The sequence below is a fragment of the Talpa europaea genome, assembly GCF_964194135.1.
Source record: "Talpa europaea genome assembly, chromosome: 4".
Classification (NCBI taxonomy): Eukaryota; Metazoa; Chordata; class Mammalia; order Eulipotyphla; family Talpidae; genus Talpa; species Talpa europaea.
Genome location: NC_140070.1, coordinates 147,131,733 through 147,149,731, shown reverse-complemented (window position 1 = coordinate 147,149,731; position 17,999 = coordinate 147,131,733). Strand labels below are relative to the sequence as shown.

At 63.5% G+C, this 17,999-nt stretch overlaps 1 protein-coding gene across 1 annotated transcript in view; it reads right to left on the bottom strand.

Annotated features, from left to right (window-relative positions):
• The window catches only part of COL6A2 (collagen type VI alpha 2 chain), a gene marked incomplete at its 5' end in the record, with an annotated part of 42,444 nt that overhangs the window by 3,486 nt on the left and 20,959 nt on the right, over positions 1-17,999 (bottom strand). The window contains 26 exons of the mRNA XM_084232787.1: positions 792-830; positions 987-1,439; positions 1,539-1,691; positions 2,323-2,368; positions 2,499-2,534; positions 2,627-2,689; positions 3,194-3,256; positions 3,391-3,426; positions 3,621-3,671; positions 3,785-3,847; positions 4,138-4,200; positions 4,332-4,394; positions 4,623-4,685; positions 5,076-5,165; positions 5,352-5,414; positions 5,694-5,756; positions 6,109-6,162; positions 6,505-6,549; positions 6,642-6,668; positions 6,847-6,873; positions 7,062-7,106; positions 7,186-7,239; positions 8,153-8,218; positions 8,767-8,787; positions 8,892-9,484; positions 9,664-9,800. Of these exons, the coding sequence (XP_084088913.1) occupies positions 792-830; positions 987-1,439; positions 1,539-1,691; positions 2,323-2,368; positions 2,499-2,534; positions 2,627-2,689; positions 3,194-3,256; positions 3,391-3,426; positions 3,621-3,671; positions 3,785-3,847; positions 4,138-4,200; positions 4,332-4,394; positions 4,623-4,685; positions 5,076-5,165; positions 5,352-5,414; positions 5,694-5,756; positions 6,109-6,162; positions 6,505-6,549; positions 6,642-6,668; positions 6,847-6,873; positions 7,062-7,106; positions 7,186-7,239; positions 8,153-8,218; positions 8,767-8,787; positions 8,892-9,484; positions 9,664-9,800 (2,477 nt within the window). The remainder of the gene's footprint in view (positions 1-791; positions 831-986; positions 1,440-1,538; positions 1,692-2,322; positions 2,369-2,498; positions 2,535-2,626; positions 2,690-3,193; positions 3,257-3,390; positions 3,427-3,620; positions 3,672-3,784; positions 3,848-4,137; positions 4,201-4,331; positions 4,395-4,622; positions 4,686-5,075; positions 5,166-5,351; positions 5,415-5,693; positions 5,757-6,108; positions 6,163-6,504; positions 6,550-6,641; positions 6,669-6,846; positions 6,874-7,061; positions 7,107-7,185; positions 7,240-8,152; positions 8,219-8,766; positions 8,788-8,891; positions 9,485-9,663; positions 9,801-17,999) is intronic.

Here is a 17,999-nt window from a genome sequence, read left to right as displayed (position 1 = left end):
TGTCCCTGGGAGGGCTGGGTCACCATCTGGACACTGGGCTTGAGCTGGGGGCCAGCGCTGTGGGTTTCCAGTGGCACTGGGCACCAGAGCCCGCTGTCCCCGGCTGGTCCTGGGTAGACAGCTGACCTCACACCTCCTGGGAAAACCCACTGCTCGCCTAGGGCCCTAATGCGGCCTTGGGCCGCAAGTGCGTCCCTGGAAGTCTGCGTACGCCTGGGGGTTGCTGCCAAGTCCATGCGGCGTTTGCCCCCGGGCCCTGGCACTGCCATGTCCTCCCAGTGGGCCCTGGGGTGCCGCACACAGACCCCGGAATGCTGACTGTGTAGCTGGGCGGGGGCTCCTATCTGTGCCACCTGCGCGTCTGGGCTGAGGCTGCTCGCTCTGACGGGGCCGGTGCCCAGCTGCGGGGCCCCGGGGTCCTGCTCCTCCTGGCCTGCTCAGGCCCTGGGGGCCGGCCTCCTCGGGCCCCTCCTCGTGCCCCTGGGCTCCCGGGGCAAGCTGGCATCTGCCCGAGGAGACTGGGAACCGCAGCCAGCTCGGGGCTGGGGGTGGAAGCCAGCGTCAAGTGGCCCCTGTCCACGCTGACCCCCCTGGCCACTTGTTTGCTGGATCCCGGGGTCCAGAGGTCCCGGCCGTGTCCAGGTGGGGATGGTAGAAGGGCCGCGCCCAGCCCCTCTTGGACGTGCTAGCGCCGGGGGCTTCTCGCTGGAGGGAGGCCGCCGCGGCCATAAGCCCTGGGTCCCCGCGGGACCGCTCGCCCCGGCGGGGTGCGCCTCTGGCGCCAGGCTTACCTGTTTGGCACGGGAGGTCCGGGCACACGATCTGCGGGTCTGGAAGGGAGGACGCCGGGCGGCCGTCAGTCTATCCTGCCCCGCCCGGCCCCGCCCCTCCGCCCGGCCCCGCCTCCCCGCCCGGCCCCGCCCCTCCGCCAGGCCCCGCCTCTCGGCCCCGCCCCTCCGCCCGGCCCCGCCCCGCCCCGCCCGCACCCGGGCACAGCACGTCCTCCATGTCGTCGATGAACTTCTCGGCCACCAGGTCGGAGAAGAGCGTCATGCTGCGCACGTGCTGCGGCTTGTGGCAGGCGATGGACGTCAGGCTCTCGCTCTCGTGCCCCTCGTGGAACATGTCGCCGATGCCGATGGCCGTGACCGTCACGTCGGGCGCGCACAGCGCCTGCAGGTGCAGGTCGTCGTCGCGCGGGTCGTGGCGGCCGTCCGTGATGACCACGGCGAACACGCGCGTCTTCTGGCGCCGGCTGTCCTTGATGAGCTGGTTGTAGGCGAACTTGAGGGCCGAGGGCGTCCAGGTGCCCCCCGCGATCCACTCGAGGTTCTTGACGGCCTCCTTGAAGCTGGCCAGCGAGTCCACGCGCTCGTCGTCCAGCTGGATGGCCTCGAAGGTGCCCTCGTGGCTGTACTGCACGACGCCCACGCGGGTCCCTGCGGGCGGGCGGGCGGGCGGGCGCGGGCTGGTCAGCAAGGCCGGCGGGCGGCGCCCCCCCGCCCCCCGCCCCGCCCCGCCCCGCCCCCGCGGCGGACCCGTCTCCGACTTGGGGTCCTTGGCGATGGCGCCCAGCCTGTTGACCACGTTGATGACGAAGTTCTTCTCCAGCGTGAAGTTGCTGTAGCCGATGCTCTCCGAGCTGTCGATGACGAACACCACGTCCAGCGCGCCGCAGCGCTTCTCGCAGTCTGCGCGGGAGGAGGCGGCTCGCGGGGCCCGAGCCCAAGCACCCCGGGGCCCGCCCGCGCCCCCCGGGGGACCCGCCTGCGCACCCCGGGGGCCCCGCCCGCGCCCCCCAGGGGACCCGCCCGCGCACCCCGGGGCCCCGCCCGCGCCCCCCGGGGGACCCGCCCGCGCCCCCCGGGGGACCCACCCGCGCACCCCAGGGGCCCCACCCGCGCCCCCCAGGGGACCCACCCGCGCACCCCAGGGGACCCACCCGCGCCCCCCAGGGGCCCCACCCGCGCCCCCCAGGGGACCCGCCCGCGCACCCCGGGGCCCCGCCCGCGCCCCCCGGGGGACCCGCCCGCGCCCCCCAGGGGACCCACCCGCGCACCCCGGGGGCCCCACCCGCGCCCCCCAGGGGACCCACCCGCGCACCCCAGGGGACCCACCCGCGCCCCCCAGGGGCCCCACCCGCGCCCCCCAGGGGACCCGCCCGCGCCCCCCAGGGGACCCACCCGCGCACCCCAGGGGCCCCACCCGCGCCCCCCAGGGGACCCGCCCGCGCCCCCCAGGGGACCCACCCGCGCACCCCGGGGCCCCGCCCGCGCCCCCCAGGGGACCCACCCGCGCCCCCCGGGGCCCGCCCGCGCTCACCGCAGCAGCCGCACGTCTCCCGCACGTAGGTCATGACGTCGCACTCCTGGGCGGCGTCAGCGGCGGCGTCAGCGCCTCGGCCTCCGACCCGCCCGCCCCGCGCCCCGGCCCGCCCGCCGGCCCCTCCGGCCCGGCCCCGCCCGCCCCGCCCGCCCCGCCCGCCCCGGGGCGCCTACCGTGAGGCCGGGGTCTCCGGGGGGCCCGGGCTGTCCCTGCGGGGGGGGGGCGGTGAGCGCGCGGGGCGGGGGCGCGGGGGGGGGCTGGGGCGGGCAACGCGCGGGGAGGGGGCGCGGCCCCGGCGCACCTCAGGACCCGGAGCTCCTCGTGGTCCGCGCGGGCCGGGCTCCCCGGGGGAGCCGGGGTCTCCCTGAGAAGGAAGGAGCGGGTGGGGGGTCCAGCAGCGGGCGGGGCCCTGCGGCCGGCAGGGGGCGGGGCGGGGCGCGGGGCGGCCATGGGGTGCGGGGCGTGGGGTGCGGGGCGTGGGGGGCGCGGGGCGCGGGGCGGCCATGGGGTGCGGGGCGTGGGGTGCGGGGCGTGGGGGACGCGGGGCGCGGGGCGGCCATGGGGTGCGGGGCGTGGGGTGCGGGGCGTGGGGTGCGGGGCGCGGGGTGGCCATGGGGTGCGGGGCGTGGGGTGCGGGGCGTGGGGACGCGGGGCGCGGGGCGGCCATGGGGTGCGGGGCGTGGGGTGCGGGGCGTGGGGTGCGGGGCGCGGGGTGGCCATGGGGTGCGGGGCGTGGGGTGCGGGGCGTGGGGGACGCGGGGCGCGGGGCGGCCATGGGGTGCGGGGCGTGGGGTGCGGGGCGTGGGGACGCGGGGCGCGGGGTGGCCATGGGGTGCGGGGCGTGGGGGGCGGGGCGGGGCGGACTCACAGGCTCGCCCTTGGTGCCTTTCCTCCCGGGCTGTCCCTTCACCCCGAAGTCGCCTCTGCCGCCCTGGACGGCACAGACGCGGGTCAGCGGCGGGGCCGCCCGCGGGCCGGGGCGGGCTGGCAGGGTCGCGGGTCCCCCCCCCGCGGTGCCCTGCGCACGGGGCGCGCCCCTCGGGGCAGGGTCCACCGGCTACGCACCTCGGGGCCTCGCGGGCCGGGCTCTCCCTTCTCCCCCTGCGGAGCAGGCGCCGCTGACTGTCCCGGGCGGGGTGACGGCCTCCCGGGACGCAGGTGGGGGCCCCGCCCCCCATTCCCCGCCCCCCTCTCCCCGGCCCCCTCCCCGCGCCCCCTCCCCACCCCCCATCCCCACCCCCCATCCCCCTGCCCCATCCCCCCGCCCCCTCCCGCACTGGGCCCCCCCCCCTCACGGGCTCTCCGCGCGGTCCTGGGTAGCTGAATCCTGGCCTGCCGGGGTCTCCCTGGGGGGCGGTTCAGGGGAGGGGGCAGGGGGGTCAGGGCATGGGGGGCCGGCTGCGCCCTCCGCCCCAGAGCCCCAAGCCTTGAGCAAGCTGTCCAGGCCCGCGGGGAGTACCTTGGGGCCTGGCGGTCCGGAGTCACCGCGGGGACCGGCGTCACCGGGGTCTCCCCGAGATCCCTAAGGGCAGGGAGGGGGAGAGGGTGGGCACAGGCGGTTCCCGGCCCCTCCGCTGCTGCCCGCTGGGACCAGGGGGGGTCGCGGCGGCCCCCTCTTTCAGGTGTCCCTCCTGGCTCCCGGCCCTGCCTGCCCCCCACGTCCGTCCTGCCCAGGGCAGCCTGAGGGTGGGCGCCGGGGTCACGTGCGCCCAGGACGCCGCTGCCCAAGGCCGGGGCCTGCGGCCCTGCAGGGTGGAGGGTGCCGAGTGGACGGTGGGGCGGGAGGGCGGGCCCGGCTGAGCCGCGGCTGACCTGCTTGCCGGGTTCTCCCGGGGCGCCTGGGGGGCCTCTGGGTCCGGGCAGGCCGCGGTCTCCCTGGGGAGAGAGGGGACAGGGCCCCGCTGCTGACCGCCGAGCCCGGGGGTGGGGCTGGGGCTGCCGTGTGCGGAGGCCCTGGGGTGTGGGTGCCTCTGCGCCCCCCACCCTCTGCCCTCCATGCGGCTGACCTTGGCGCCTTTGTTGCCGATCTCTCCGGCCAGACCCCGGGGCCCCTCGGGGCCAGGGTCCCCCTGTGAGAAGAGAGGGTCTCAGTGGGGACGAGGGCTGGGGGAGGGAACGGAGGGTCACCTACTCCTTGGGGGAGGCCCTCGTGTGGCAGCGCTGCCCCCCCAGCGTGGCCAGAGTCCCGCCGGCCCGGAGCGTGGGCCGGGGTCCTGCCCCTGCTCCTGCAGGCCCAGCAGGGACCCCCCCCCCCCCGCTGAGAGGGCGCCGGGGCTCGTCCACCTGCGGACACTCACCTTCTCTCCCTTGGGGCCATCACTGCCGGGACCACCCTTGGTTCCAGGGTCTCCTCGGCGCCCCTGCAGAGAAGGGAGTGAGGGGGGCACCCCACGTTGCATCCCCAGAGGACTCTGTTTGGAGCCCGGGGCCTCCAGGGGTCGTCAGCCTGGACCCTGCTCTGGGCGGGCTCCGGGAGGGATGAGGTGGGGGCCGGCTGGGCCCCAGGGTGGGCCCCAGGGGTCAGCAGGGCTGGGGTGGGCTTGTCCCGGGGTCACGGGAGCTGCCGGGCTGGGCCCTCGGGGGCGGGACCCAGCGGTGCAGGGCGGGCACTTGCGGGCCAAGGGATGCCCCTGGCCGGGCTGGCAGACGCGGCCCCTCCTCCTGTCCCGGGGCGGCTGGGGCAGGGGGTGCGCACCAGGGGGGGCCTGGTGCTGGGGGGCGGAGCAGGGCCGGGCTGGGGCAGGACTCACAGGCTCGCCTCTGGGTCCTCGGGGCCCGGGCCCGCCCTTGGCCCCCTTCACGCCGGGACTGCCGGGGGAGCCGTTGTTGCCTTGGTAGCCCTGCGGAGGACGGGTTCAGCGGGGAGGCCCGGGCCCCAAGCAGCGGCACTGGCCCCGGGCGGCCTCCGTCCCTCCTGACCCGACGGGTGGGACCCAGAGACTGAGCTGGGAGGAGAGTGGGGATCCCGGGGGGGCCGAGGGGCCCTCTGGCTGCGGGTGCAGCAGGCCGGTCGGAGGGGCACTTGCCTTGCTGCCTTTGGCCCCGCTGTCTCCGGGGGGGCCTCTGCGTCCTGGGCGGCCAGGGTCCCCCTGGAAGTTTAGGGGATGTCAGGGGGCAGGATCCTGAGGGCTGGGCCCCTGAGCACAGGGTGTGGGTGCTGGCGGCTGGGCACCAACTGCCCATCTCGCCAGCGTGCGGGCGGCCAGGGGCTGGGGCAGGAGGGCACCAGGGCTGGCCATGAGTCGGGCGTGAGCTGGTGGGTCCCGGGTGTGCGCCTGCAGTCCCCGGGCAGGGCACCCCCCAGCGGGCACCCCGTGACCCCCTCCGACTGCCCGTTTACAGGGACAGGCCCTCGGCGGGCCGCCTACCTTGGTGCCTTGTTCTCCCCGCTCGCCAGGACTGCCGGCTTCCCCTGCGTAGCCATCGGGGCCCTGCGAGAGAGGGGGTGAGGGCCCGCCCGGGGCTCCTGCCCAGGCCGCACTTGGTTTCCCCGCGAGCCCAGGGTGCTGGCGGGGGTGCTGACCAGCGCCCGTCATCTGGCCCCAGAGGCGCCGCCAGCCTTGAGCTCCCAGACTCAGCACCAGCCACCCGCCCCCCCACCCCCCGAGCCCCTCCCCTCCCCCCAGGGCCTGGTGGCCACGCCCACGGGGCAGGGCGGGACCCAGCTGCCTGGCCTCCCACCTGGCTCAGAGGCTACTTGGTCACGTGACCCCGTGCTGGGCAGGCGGTGGGCAGCTGGCTCACAGCAGGGCCCCCGCCCCGCCCCGGCCGGGCCCTGCTTACCCTGCTCCCGGGGTCGCCCTTGCAGCCAGGAGGTCCGATGCGGCCCAGCTTGCCCTGGAGGAGAGGGGGGCGGCAGGTGCACGGGGGTGGGCGGCCAGTCCCCGCTGCCTCTGCGCTGCCTGGCACGCGACGGCCACCGGGGCTGCCAGGGCCGGGCTGTCCCGGCAGCGTCTCCGAGGGTGCCCGCGCGGGAGCGCCCAGAGCCCCCGCTCGCGTGGTGTGCCAGCTGTGTGCGCCCCACAGACCGCGGCTGCGGGCGGGGCTGGGCGCTCCCCGGCCAGGGCGGGGGCAGAGGCGCGCGGCCCTCTAGTCCTGCGACCACGGGCTGTGGGCAGTGCCAGCGCTGAGCCCCGAGGGGCTGGAGCCACGGATACCAGAGACGCCGGCAGCCCCCACCTTCTGTCCATCGGTCCCGTTCTTGCCGGCCAGCCCGGACGCGCCCTGAGGAGATGGCAGAGGCCGTCAGCCCCGGGGGGCCATGCCTGAGGGGCCGGGGGCTGGGTGCCCGCCCGAGTGCCCTCCCGCCCGCTTACCTTCCTCCCGTCGGCTCCAAACTCCCCCTGCGTGGATGCAAAGCGAGGCGGGTGAGCGGCAGGGCCACGGCCGCCTCCACCCAGCAGGAGGCCGAAAAGCCCGAGCTGCAGACCACACGGCCCCAAGCCCACTCCTGCACCCCCAGGAGGAGCCGGGCCGCGATGGGGCCGCTCTGCGGGGCTGGCCGCTCGGCGGGGCGCTCACCTTCTCTCCTTTGAAGCCAGGAACACCCTGCGGGCGAAGGGGCAGAGCAGGTCAGGGGCGGAACGGGGCCACCGAGGGGGGCAGGCAGGGAGGGGGGCAGAAAGAGGGTCTGGGGGGGCCTGGGGGGCGGGGAGGTGCTCTGGCAGGGCACGGGGTGGGCAGCCCTGGCCTGTCCCATGGCCAGCCGGGGCAGGTGGGAGGGCGCGGTGACTTGCCTTGGGTCCCGGGAATCCGATGGGGCCTTCGATGCCGGGGTCTCCCTGTGGAGAAGAGCAGAGGCCGTGGATGTCGCCCCAGCTCTGGGGAGCTGGGCTGGTGGGCAGCGGGGAGGACACTCACCTGTCGTCCCTTCTGTCCTGGCTCTCCGGGCTCACCCATGTTGCCCTTTGCACCCTAAAAGCAGGTGACAGCAAAAGGGGTAAACTGAGGTGGGGGGGACAGCAGTTCCTGGTCAGCAGGGGGCTGTCCCAGTCCAGTCAGCTGCCCCAGACTTGGGCCCCTCTGGTCCTGGCCAGGCCAGCCCTCTGCAGCTGCTCCCGCCTGGCACGGGCCTGGGCGTGATGTCCCTCATTCCCGCCCGAGGGCAGGCGACCCTGGCCCAGGGGGACACTGCAGGCCGCCTCCGGGAATGGCTCTAGGCGTGCGGGAGTGGGCCCTGCCTGCTGACACTAACTGCAGCGCAAAGAGGGCCCAGGCCCCTGGACGCCTGCCACCGAGCAGGGTCAGCGTCCTGTCCACAGCAGCCCCATTCGCCACGGCAGTACTGACCGCCCCGGTGAGGCCCGGTGTCCCCGCCCTGCCTGTGTAGCCAAAGCTGTCCCTGTGGACGTTCGTCCCGGGGCGGAGAGGGCGGCGCTTGCTGTGCCCGGCCTGGGGTGGGGGCAGGAGGGCCCGGCGCCAGCTGTCTGGTCCCTGCTGGCCAGGCCGGCCCTCTGATCCCGCCGGGAGGACGGAGCTGTTCGCCGTGACTCTGCAGCGTCACTTCGGTGTCGCATCTGGAAGCTCCTCCCTCCGCTGCCCTCTGCGGGATGCCCACCCGGGTCCCTGTTCTGACCCACCCACCGCGGTCAGGCGGCGCGGGGCCGCCCCTGGGCTCAGACGAGGCGGAGCGAGCATGGGCAGCTGGGCTGCTTGGGGACAGCACGCAGAGGTGACCGGAGCACCTCGTGGCTAGTCCTGGCCGTGAAGCGTGTTCCTCACGGTTTTCTCCAGTTAAAAGGGAGTCGGTGGAAACAGCTTCAGTTCCTTGGGGTCAGAAGTGGGGAGCCCCCCCTGGGCCAAGGGTGGTGGCCCCGGGGCTTCTTACCTTCTGTCCGCGGTAGCCCTTGGGGCCGGCCGGCCCGGGGATCTCCAGGCAGCTCACCTTGTAGCACTGCAACAAGAGGGTGGGGGGTGGGCCCCGTGTCACGGCTGGGGAAGCCCTGCCCTCGGGCACCCAGGGAGGGAGGGGCAGAGACGTCAGGCCCAGGCAGCGCGGCTGGAGGAAGGCGCAGACTTGTGGGACCCCCGGCTCCAGGGGACGGTGCTCAGGCGGGCCGGAGGCCCAGCTGCATGGGCAGTGTCCCCCGGTGGGCCGCGTGTGCTGTGGGCAGCTGCTGGGAGGAGGCGAGCGGGGAAGCCAGGCTGGGTGGGAGCTGGGGCTGGGTCACCGGGGAGGCCGCTCCGAGTCGAGGCCCGGGGTCAGACTCCGGGCGGGCCACCCGCCTGTCCTCCTGGCCTGGCTGGGCGGCGCTCCGCCCCGGTGCGCGGTGGACGGAGCTCGCCAGCCTGGAGGATGGCCCTCAGCCCGACGCCTGGCAGGCGCCCTGGGTGCCCCAAGGCCGGCGCCGCGGGGCCTGAAGAGCCTGGGTCCCAGGTCAGGGGTCCGGCCGACCCGCTGCGGGGCCCAGCGCCACCTCCGGCCCCACGCGGCGCGCTCACCTCTGCGTAGGCTTCGTGTTTCTGCGGGCGGGAGAAGGGAGGCCGGTCAGCCCGGCGGGCAGCGCGCCCCTCGGCGGGGAAGGGCCGGCGCGCGCCGCCCGAGGGCCTCTCCGGGGGCGGCTCACCATGACCTTGATGATGCGGTCGATGGTGTCCGGGTCGATCGCGGGGGAGTCGGGCCGCATCACGGCGTAGGCGGCGCGGTAGAGCTCGTGCGGGGCGCTGGCGATGTCGCGCAGGCCCTGCTCGCGCAGCTGCTGGTTGGGCGCCACGGCGAACAGGCGCAGCCCCTCCTCGCGCGCGCGCTCGGCCTGCAGCTTGACGCCGCCGCACGGGCTGCCGGTGACGTGGCCGTCGGTGATGACCACGGCGAAGCGCACGGCGCTGGGGTGGCCCCGCAGCTCGCTCGTCATGTTGGCCAGCGCGCAGTCCGTGAAGGTGCCGCGGCGGAACGAGGAGATGGTGTCCAGGCGGTTGAGGAAGGTCGCGCGGTCGCTGTCGGGCTTGCTGAAGACCCGCACGCGGTCGGAGAAGTGCAGGCCGCCCTGGCGCCAGCTCAGCGCCACCTGCCCGCGGTACAGCTCGTCCTGCAGCTGGCTCACGAGCTGCCGCGCGAACTCGCGCATGTGGTAGAGCACGCTGTCGATGGGCGACTGCATGGTCACGCTCTCCGACGTGTCCAGCACGAAGTACACGTTCACGCGGCAGTCGGCCCTCTCTGCGGGGGCGGGCGGGCGGGGCTGGGCGCGCGAAGCCGCCTGCGAGCTGCCCCCGGGGCGCCCCGACCCCACCCCCCCGCGCCCGCCACAGCCCCGCGCCCGCCACAGCCCCGCGCCCCGCGCCCGCCACAGCCCCGCGCGCCCCGCGCCCCGCGCCCGCCCGCCGCCCGCGCGGTACCTGGGCAGCTGCTGCCTCTGTCGGCGGGGCCGGGCGAGACGAGCTCCTGCTGCTGGGCCTGGAGGACGCCCAGCAGCGCGCAGAGCAGCAGCGCGCGGGGGCCGCGGGGCAGCATGTCGGCGGCGGTGCCCGGCGTCCTGCGGGGCAGCGCGTGAGAGGAGCTCGCGGACCCGCGGGGACGCGGTGCGGGGGCCGCGCTCCGGCCCGGGTCCGCGGGGGGTGGGGGGCGGGGGGCCGCCGGCTGGCTGGGCCCGGGGACCCGCTGTGCGGTGCAGGGAAGGGGGGCGCCGTCGTCGGGTGTTCCGGGCCCGGGGCCCGGCGCGCAGCCCCCACCGCAGAGCCGCGGGGCACCCCGAGAGAGGCGCGCGCTGCCCAGTCTGCGCCCCCCTCCGCCGCGCGCAGGGGGGACCCGCGTCTGCGCCGGGCGGGCCGCGGGGGTGTCCGGGGCGCTGCTCCGGTGCGGCGAGGCCTGAGAACCGCTGAAACCTCCGGATGAACGTTCCGGAACTGGTCAGAAGACGGAGCCCGTTTGGGTGACGTTTGGGTGACGTTTGGGTGACGCCAGATGGCGTTTCGCCCACGCGCCGCGGCCGAGGATGCGGACGACGCCCCCCACCCTGTTTGCGCCCCGCGCCGGCCCGAGATGCGGCCTCGGAAAGTGTCACAAAACTCTCTCCAAGAGGAAGCGCCCCAAAACTTGATGATTAAAAACTGGCGAGTGCACAGACCGCGCGTCCTGAGCCGGAGCCCAATCAGGGCTAAGAAGACCCGGGGGCGAGAACCCCAGCACCTGCAGGTTAAAAGCCCCGTCCTGGGAACCCGCCCCGGGGGCGGTGGGCGACGGTCACCCGCGGGAGACAGTGCGACTGGCCAAGGCTGGACTCGGGGGACAGGGCGTCGCCCGTGTTAGTAAATGCTTTAAGTCATTAAATAAAAATCAGCGCGGCGGTGGGCGAGCCGTCGAGGACTCGAGGGCCAAGAAATTAATCTCAGGAAAGCAAGAGAGAGAGAGAAATGACAGATTAAACCAACCAAGTATAAAAATACTCATGTGTGTCAAAGACTCGGTTGTTCGAAAAGCCCAACAAGATAAAAACGTTTTAGCAAGTGTCACCAAGAACGAAACAAGATAAAACGCAAATACAGAAATATACATGTTCAGGAATGAGGAAATGCAGCAACAATGAGATTTTGCTGTTGGTTGTTTTGAGAGCACCTCAAGGCAGCTCCCTGCCCTCATTGTGGGCGCCCGGGAGGGGTGCTTTGAGGAGAAGAGCCCGCAGGGCTGCCGGGGGACACAGAACCGCCTTCCCGAGGCCTGGCGCAGCCTCGCGGGGAGTTCCCACACGCACCGCTTGCTGCCACGGAACACGTGTCCCCCGTAAAGAGGTAAGCTGCCTTTCCACTCGTTCTTAAACATGTGTGTCCTGAGTCTAGAGCTGATAAAAGATAACCCTAAAAGAAACTCACAGAAAGACCTACTTTTGAGTATAGGTGCAACAATCCTAACATATTCAAAAATAAAATCCAGTAGCGTATTAAGGGACTCATACCAGAACTGAGATGAAGTTAGTTAAAAACACATTGACACAAGACTAGGGCCCAGGGCCTCCCCTGGTGGCGCAGGCAGTTGAGTGCCTCGCTGTGAAGCTGTCCGCAGCCTCTGCAGCGCCGGTTCGATCCCGGCCAGCCGGCGAGGGGCCCACATGGCGCGCAGACCTCTCCTGCCGCCCGCTGCTCCCCTCAGCAGTGGACTTCGGTCCTTCTGCCTGCTCTGCTCCCCGCTCTGGCTCTGGTGAATCCTCTCACCCTCCCACACATCTGGCCCATACCCCAGCTCTTGTATAAATAAATAAATCTTAAAAAAAAAAAAAAGCACAATTGGTTAAAACACAATCTATGAAGCTGTCCGCAGCCACCACAGCATGAGTTGGATCCCTGGCCAGCCAGGGAGCTACCCACATGGCACAGCAGACCCCTCCTGCTGCCCGCTGCTCCCCTCAGCAGTGTATTTCGTCAGTCTGCCTGTTCTGCTCCCCGCTCTGTCTCTGGTGAATCCTCTCACCCTCCTGCGCATCTGGCTTGTACCCCAGTTCTTGTATAAAAATAAATAAATAAATCTTAAAAAAAAAAAAAAGAAAACCACAAGACTAGGCCCCATATTAATATAAACAGAGAAAACCATGTAACTGCTCTAACAGAGCCCCAACACCCATTTCTGAGTGAAAAAGGCAGTAAGAAAAAAACTTCCTAAGACATTTACAAGTAGGATCAACATTATAAAGGATATAAATTTCAAATCAACAACTAATATTCTATTTTACATAAAAACTAAAGTAGGGGTCATATACCTTGTAAGAACCTGGACAATTTCACTTTGTACAAATGTGCAGATACCCGCGTACAAACGTCAGGTCCCTGGTGAATTAGGGGGCATAGTAGCCCTTGCACTCGTGTGGTTAGTACTCGCATGGGATAACTTCACTTTCAACCCATTTGTATGTCTGGATCTAAAGTGGATCTCACATAGATAGTGTACAGTTGGGTCATGGCTTTTGTTTTGTTTGTTTGTTTGTTTGTGGGACCCTCGCCCGGCGGCTGGGTGGCTGGGGATCGAACCAGCGCTGCAGAGGCTGCGGGCAGCCTCACAGCCCAGCGCTCAACCGCTGGGCCACCAGGGGAGGCCCCTGTTTTGTTTGGCTTTAATGTGTTCTGTCAACTTGCCTTTGGACTGGAGCGTTTAATCCATTTACATTTAAAGTGATTCCTGATAAGGAAGCACTAACGTGTCATTTTGCTCTGTTTTCTACATACTTTGTGGTTTTTTGTTCCTTAATTCCCGCATTACTGTCTTCCCTGTTTGGCTGATTTTTGTAGCAAAACATTTGTATCTCTTGTTTCTTTTTGTGTATTCTTTATTGCCTTTGTGGTTGCCCTGGGGATTACATCTGACATCCTAAAGTTATAACACTAATTTGAAATGACACTTTCTTCAATAATATACAAAAACTCTGTTCTTTCAGGGCCTCCCCGGTGGCGCAGCGGTTGAGCGCTGGGTTGCGAAGCTGCCCGCAGCCTCTGCAGCGCCGGTTCGATCCCCGGCTGCTCCCCGGCCACCGGAGGAGGGTCCCGCATGGCGCGCAGACCCCTCCTGCCGCCCGCTGCTCCCCGCAGCAGTGTCCTTCGGTCCTTCTGCCTGCTCTGCTCCCCGCTCTGGCTCTGGTGAATCCTCTCACCCTCCTGCGCTTCTGACTGTGCCCAGTGCTTGTATAAATAAATAAATAAATCTTTAAAAAAAAAGTGAAATTCTGCCTTTTGATTGTCTGGTTAGAATGTGTTTTGGTGTGAGTCTCTGCGTTCATCCCCCTTGGCGTTCACTGAACTTCTTGGATGTTTATATTCATGTCATTCATCAAATTTGGGATGTTTTGAACATTATTTCTTCAAATATTTCCTTTTCCCCTTTCTCTCTCTGCTCCTTCTGGAAGTCCTGTAACAGGAACGTGCTCTGCTTGACGGTATCTCAAAGGCCCTTCATTGTCCTGGTGTTGACTTTGCTAATTATCTCTTCTTTCTGCTCAAGTCTGCCTTTGAACCCCTTTAATGAGTTTTATTATTGTACTTTTCAGTTTCATTAAGTTCATTTTTTTGGAAGCCATTTAGGCTTTCTAGCTCTGTTGATATTTTGTTCATACATAGTTTGATCGACTTTCGCCAGGCCTTCCTTGAGTTCTTTAAGCAACTTAAGATGGTTGTTTTAAAGCATTTGTCTAGTAAATTAATCGTCAGGTCTTTCTCAGTGACAGTTTGTATTGGTTTATATTTTTTCCATTGAATAGCATATACTTTCTCGTTCCTTTATATAAGTCTTGCTATATTTTTGTTGTTTTTGAAAAACGGGCACTGAATCTAATGCTAGGGTGCTATGGAAATCTGATTATTTCCTCCGCATGGTTTGCTGTGATTTGTTTTTGTGTTTTTGGTTGCTGGAGGCTGTCTCTGTGCCAAGGGTGAGCTTGAGATAAACTTGGGTTGTCCCAGGTCTTTTCCAAGCCTGTCCCTTCTCCTGGGAATGTTCTGTGGCTCTAATTTCCCCATATATGAAGTTGCTTTGGAATGCCTCCTATTCAATGTCTGACTCACAGAAGGAGAAGAGCAAATTGGGGTAAAGGTGACAGTCCTTTAGATTCCCTGGAAGTTTCTTCAGCCAGCGAAGGAGGGAAATGTCAATCTCGGTAGATTTTACAAGAAAATACCATTCAATGAGTCATGATTTTAGAAGGTATCAGTATCGCAGACAGTCCTACTGTTATTCCAGTCACACCGTGATCCTCAACAGTAACAGGACAACTGGAAAAGTCACAAAACTGTGGGAATTAAACGACTCACTTTTAAACAACCAATTGATGAAAGAAGGGAAATTAGAAAATACTCAGAGATTAATGAAAATGAAAGTACAAACTACCAAAACTTACGGGCATAGTGAAAGCGGTGGAAATATAGAGCGGAAGCAAACAAGAAAGATTTAAAACCAACAAACTAACTAACTTTACAAGTTAAGGAACTAGAATAAGAAGAACAAACTAAACCTAAAACCAGCAGAGGAAGGAAATAATAAAAAACAGAGCCGAGTTAAACAGAGAATAGAAAAACAATGAAACCAAAAACTAGGTCTTTGAAAAGATCAGCAAATCCCAAGAAGCATTTAGCTAGGGGGACTAAGAGAAAAAGAAACAAGATCTAAACTGCTGCAATCAGAAATGAAAGTGGGGCTATCACTACTTTTCTACAGAAATGAAAAGGATTATAATAGGGTTCTATGAACAATTATATGCAAACAAGTCAGAGAACTTAGATGAAATGGATAAGTTTCTAAAATTACAAACTTACCAAGGCCAAACTATGAAGAAATAGAAATTGCGAATAAATCTATAACTAGTAATAAGACTGAATCGGTAATTAAAATGTCCTGGGATTCCTAGATTGTGTGGTATTCCCTCCCTCCCCTATCACTTGAAAAAGTAAACCCCCGCACATTATCACTTCACTGGTGAATTCTACCAAACATTTATATAACTAACACCCTACTTCTCAAACTTAAAAAAAAAAAAATAGTAGAGAAAACCTCCTACCTCACTCTGTGAGGTCAGCTGATACCTGACACCAAAGCCAGACAAAGAGACTACGGAAAAAGAAAACCACAGGCCACTATTCCTTGCAAATATTGATGCAAAAATCCTTAACATAACATCAGCAAACATAATATTAAAAGGATTAAACAGGGCCTCCCCGGTGGCGCAGCGGTTGAGCGCTGGGTTGCGAAGCTGCCCGCGGCTTCTGCAGAGCCGGTTCGATCCCCGGCTGCTCCCCGGCCACAGGAGGAGGGTCCCCCATGGCGCGCAGACCTCTCCTGCCGCCCGCTGCTCCCCTCAGCAGTGTACTTCGGTCCTTCTGCCTGCTCTGCTCCCCGCTCTGGCTCTGGTGAATTCTCTCACCCTCCCGCGCTTCTGACGGTACCCAGTGCTTGTATAAATAAATAAATAAATAAATCTTAAAAAAAAAAAAAAGATTTTTTAAAAAAAATTTTAAAAAAAGGATTAAACAAGTGGGATTAATTTTCTGGAATACAAAGGTGGTTCAACACATGAAAATCCATCAACCTTACTATCACATAAATAGAATAAGGGAAAACCCACATGATCATCTCAACTGATGCCGAAAAGCCTTTTGATAAAATTCAACCCTCTTTCATGATAAACACACTAAAAAACTAGTAATAGAGAGAAACTACCCCAATGAGATATAAGCCAAATATGAACACCCTACAGTAACCATCATAATAGTGAGAGACGAGAACATTTTCTTTTAAGGTATAAGCCAAGGCAAAGATGTTCAATTTTGCCACTTCTGTTCACCATAGTCCTAAAAAGGAATAATCAGGCAGGAAAAAGTCAATATATAGATATTGGAAAGAAGTAAAATTCTCTCTGTTCATAGATAATATGATCTTATATGTGGAAAATTAAAGATTCAACAAAAAGAAACTTTAAAAATAAACAAATTCAACAAAATAGCAGGGCTCAAAGTCAACACCCAAAAGTCAGTGACGCACAAATCATCAACAATCTACACACATATCAGGGACAATCCAAAAGGGAAAATAAAAAATACTTCCCTTTGCATTAACATCACAAAGAATAAAATAATTAGGAATTACCTTTACCAAGGAGGTAACTTATTTACTGAGAGCTATTGAAATTCTGAGAGAAATTTTAAAAGACATAAATAAATGGAAAGACATATCATGACCATGTATGGGAACATTTAATATTAATATGTCAACACTACCCAAAATGATTTATAGATTTATTAAATAAGTAATTACTACCTTTCACCATGCACAAAAATCAACTCAAAATGGGTAAAAGAACTGGACATAAAACCTGAAACCATAAGATATATAGAAGAAAATAAAGGTAAAACACTACAAGACAATATGTTAAAATCGCAAGAACATCTTTAAAGACTCATCACCGAAAGCAAAGAAAGTCAAGGAAAAGATAAGCCCCAGGGATTACATCAAACTGAAAAGCTTCTGCACAGCAAAAGAGACATTAACCAAAACAGAGAGATGCCCCACTGCGTGGGTAAAAATCTTTGCACTCCAGTCAACTGATAGGGGACTGATCACAAAGACATACAAAGAATTCACACGGCGCAAGAAAAACAAAATAAACAAAATAAAAAATAAACAATCCAACAAAAACAAACAATCCAAAATAAGCAAGAAATGGGCAGAAGAACTTAAAAGACATTTCTCCAAAGAGGAAAAGCAAATGGCCAACAGACCTATGAAAAAATGTTCAACATCCCTGATCATCAGGGAAATGCAAATTAAAACCTCACTGAGATACCACCTCACACCAGTGAGAATGGCACACATCAAACAAAATAGCAACAACAAATGTTGGCGAGGGTGTGGAGGAAAAGGAACCCTCCTGCACTGCTGGTGGGAGTGCAAACGGGTCCAGCCACTGTGGAGAGCTGTGTGGAGATTTCTGGACCTACTAAACATGGAGCTTCCACAGGATCCAGCAATTCCACTCCTAGGGATTGACCCAAAGGACACAGAAACATCCATTCCAAAGAGCACCTGCACCCCTATGTTTATAGCAGCACTGTTTACAATAGCTAAGCTTTGGAAACAGCCCAAATGCCCCAAAATAGATGACTGGATCAAGAAGATGTGGTACATATATACCATGGAATATTACTCAGCATTCAAAAAAGATAAACACATGCAATTTGCAGCAACATGGATGGCGCTGGAAGGGATCATGCTCAGCGAAATAAGCCAGAAAGAGAAAGAAAAATACCGGATGGTCTCACTCATAGCAGAATCTAGAAAACCTAAATAAGGGACCAGGAAAAAGACTAATTATAATAAAGTAAAGATCAAAACCAGCAAGCAACTACAGACACACTGGGGGGGGGAGGGATTAGGGTTAAAACGAGGGGGTGGGAATTGCACGGGGACTCTGCCAAGATGAAAATGCACACTCTGTGCAAAAATGAAAAATGTAAAAAAATATATAAATTAAATTAAAAAACAAAGGCTTGGCTGGACGTCACTGCGGAGCTGGGTGAGCGGCGCACCTGGCCCTGAGGAGGCCTGGACACGACGGGGAGCGGCCCAGGCCACGGGAGGGCCACCTCCGCCCCGCAGGGCCGCAGCTCTGAGCCCCGGGACACGGGGGTGTCTGGACACGGCAGAGGCGGGCGCGGCACCCCGGCCGGGGTCGCGCGCCCCGGGGTATCACTTGGCCGAGACAGGGAAAGCGCGGCGGGCACCGCGGCCACCGGGCGGCTCCAGGCGGGCGGGGGGGGGGGGGGGGGCGCGGGGCAGGAGCGCCCAGCGGGACCTCAGTTTCCACGATGAAAGCCCCGAGCCCGAGGGGCGGCCCACCGAGGGCGCCCGGGAGCCCCGGCTGCGCGGAGGGGGGCGCCTGCGAGGGCCCGGACGGGGGGCGCCTGCGAGGGCCCGGAGGGGGGGCGCCTGCGAGGGCCCGGGAGGCGCCGGGAGGCCGGTCGGGGCCGGCGCGGGGGTCCAGGCTGGGGGCGGAGCCAGGCCGGCCGCAGGCGCCGCCTCCCCCGGGACGCGGATGGGGGTCGGGTCCCCCCGACGGGCCTGGGGCCCCAGGCGGAGGCGCCAGGAACTGCTCACCCGCCCGCCCCGCCTGCTGCGGCAGGGGCTCCCCAGCAGACGCCCCTCTTTGCACCAAGGAGCGCGGCCAGGCTCGAGGGGAGGAGCAAAGGGTTTGGGGTTCGGGCTCTGC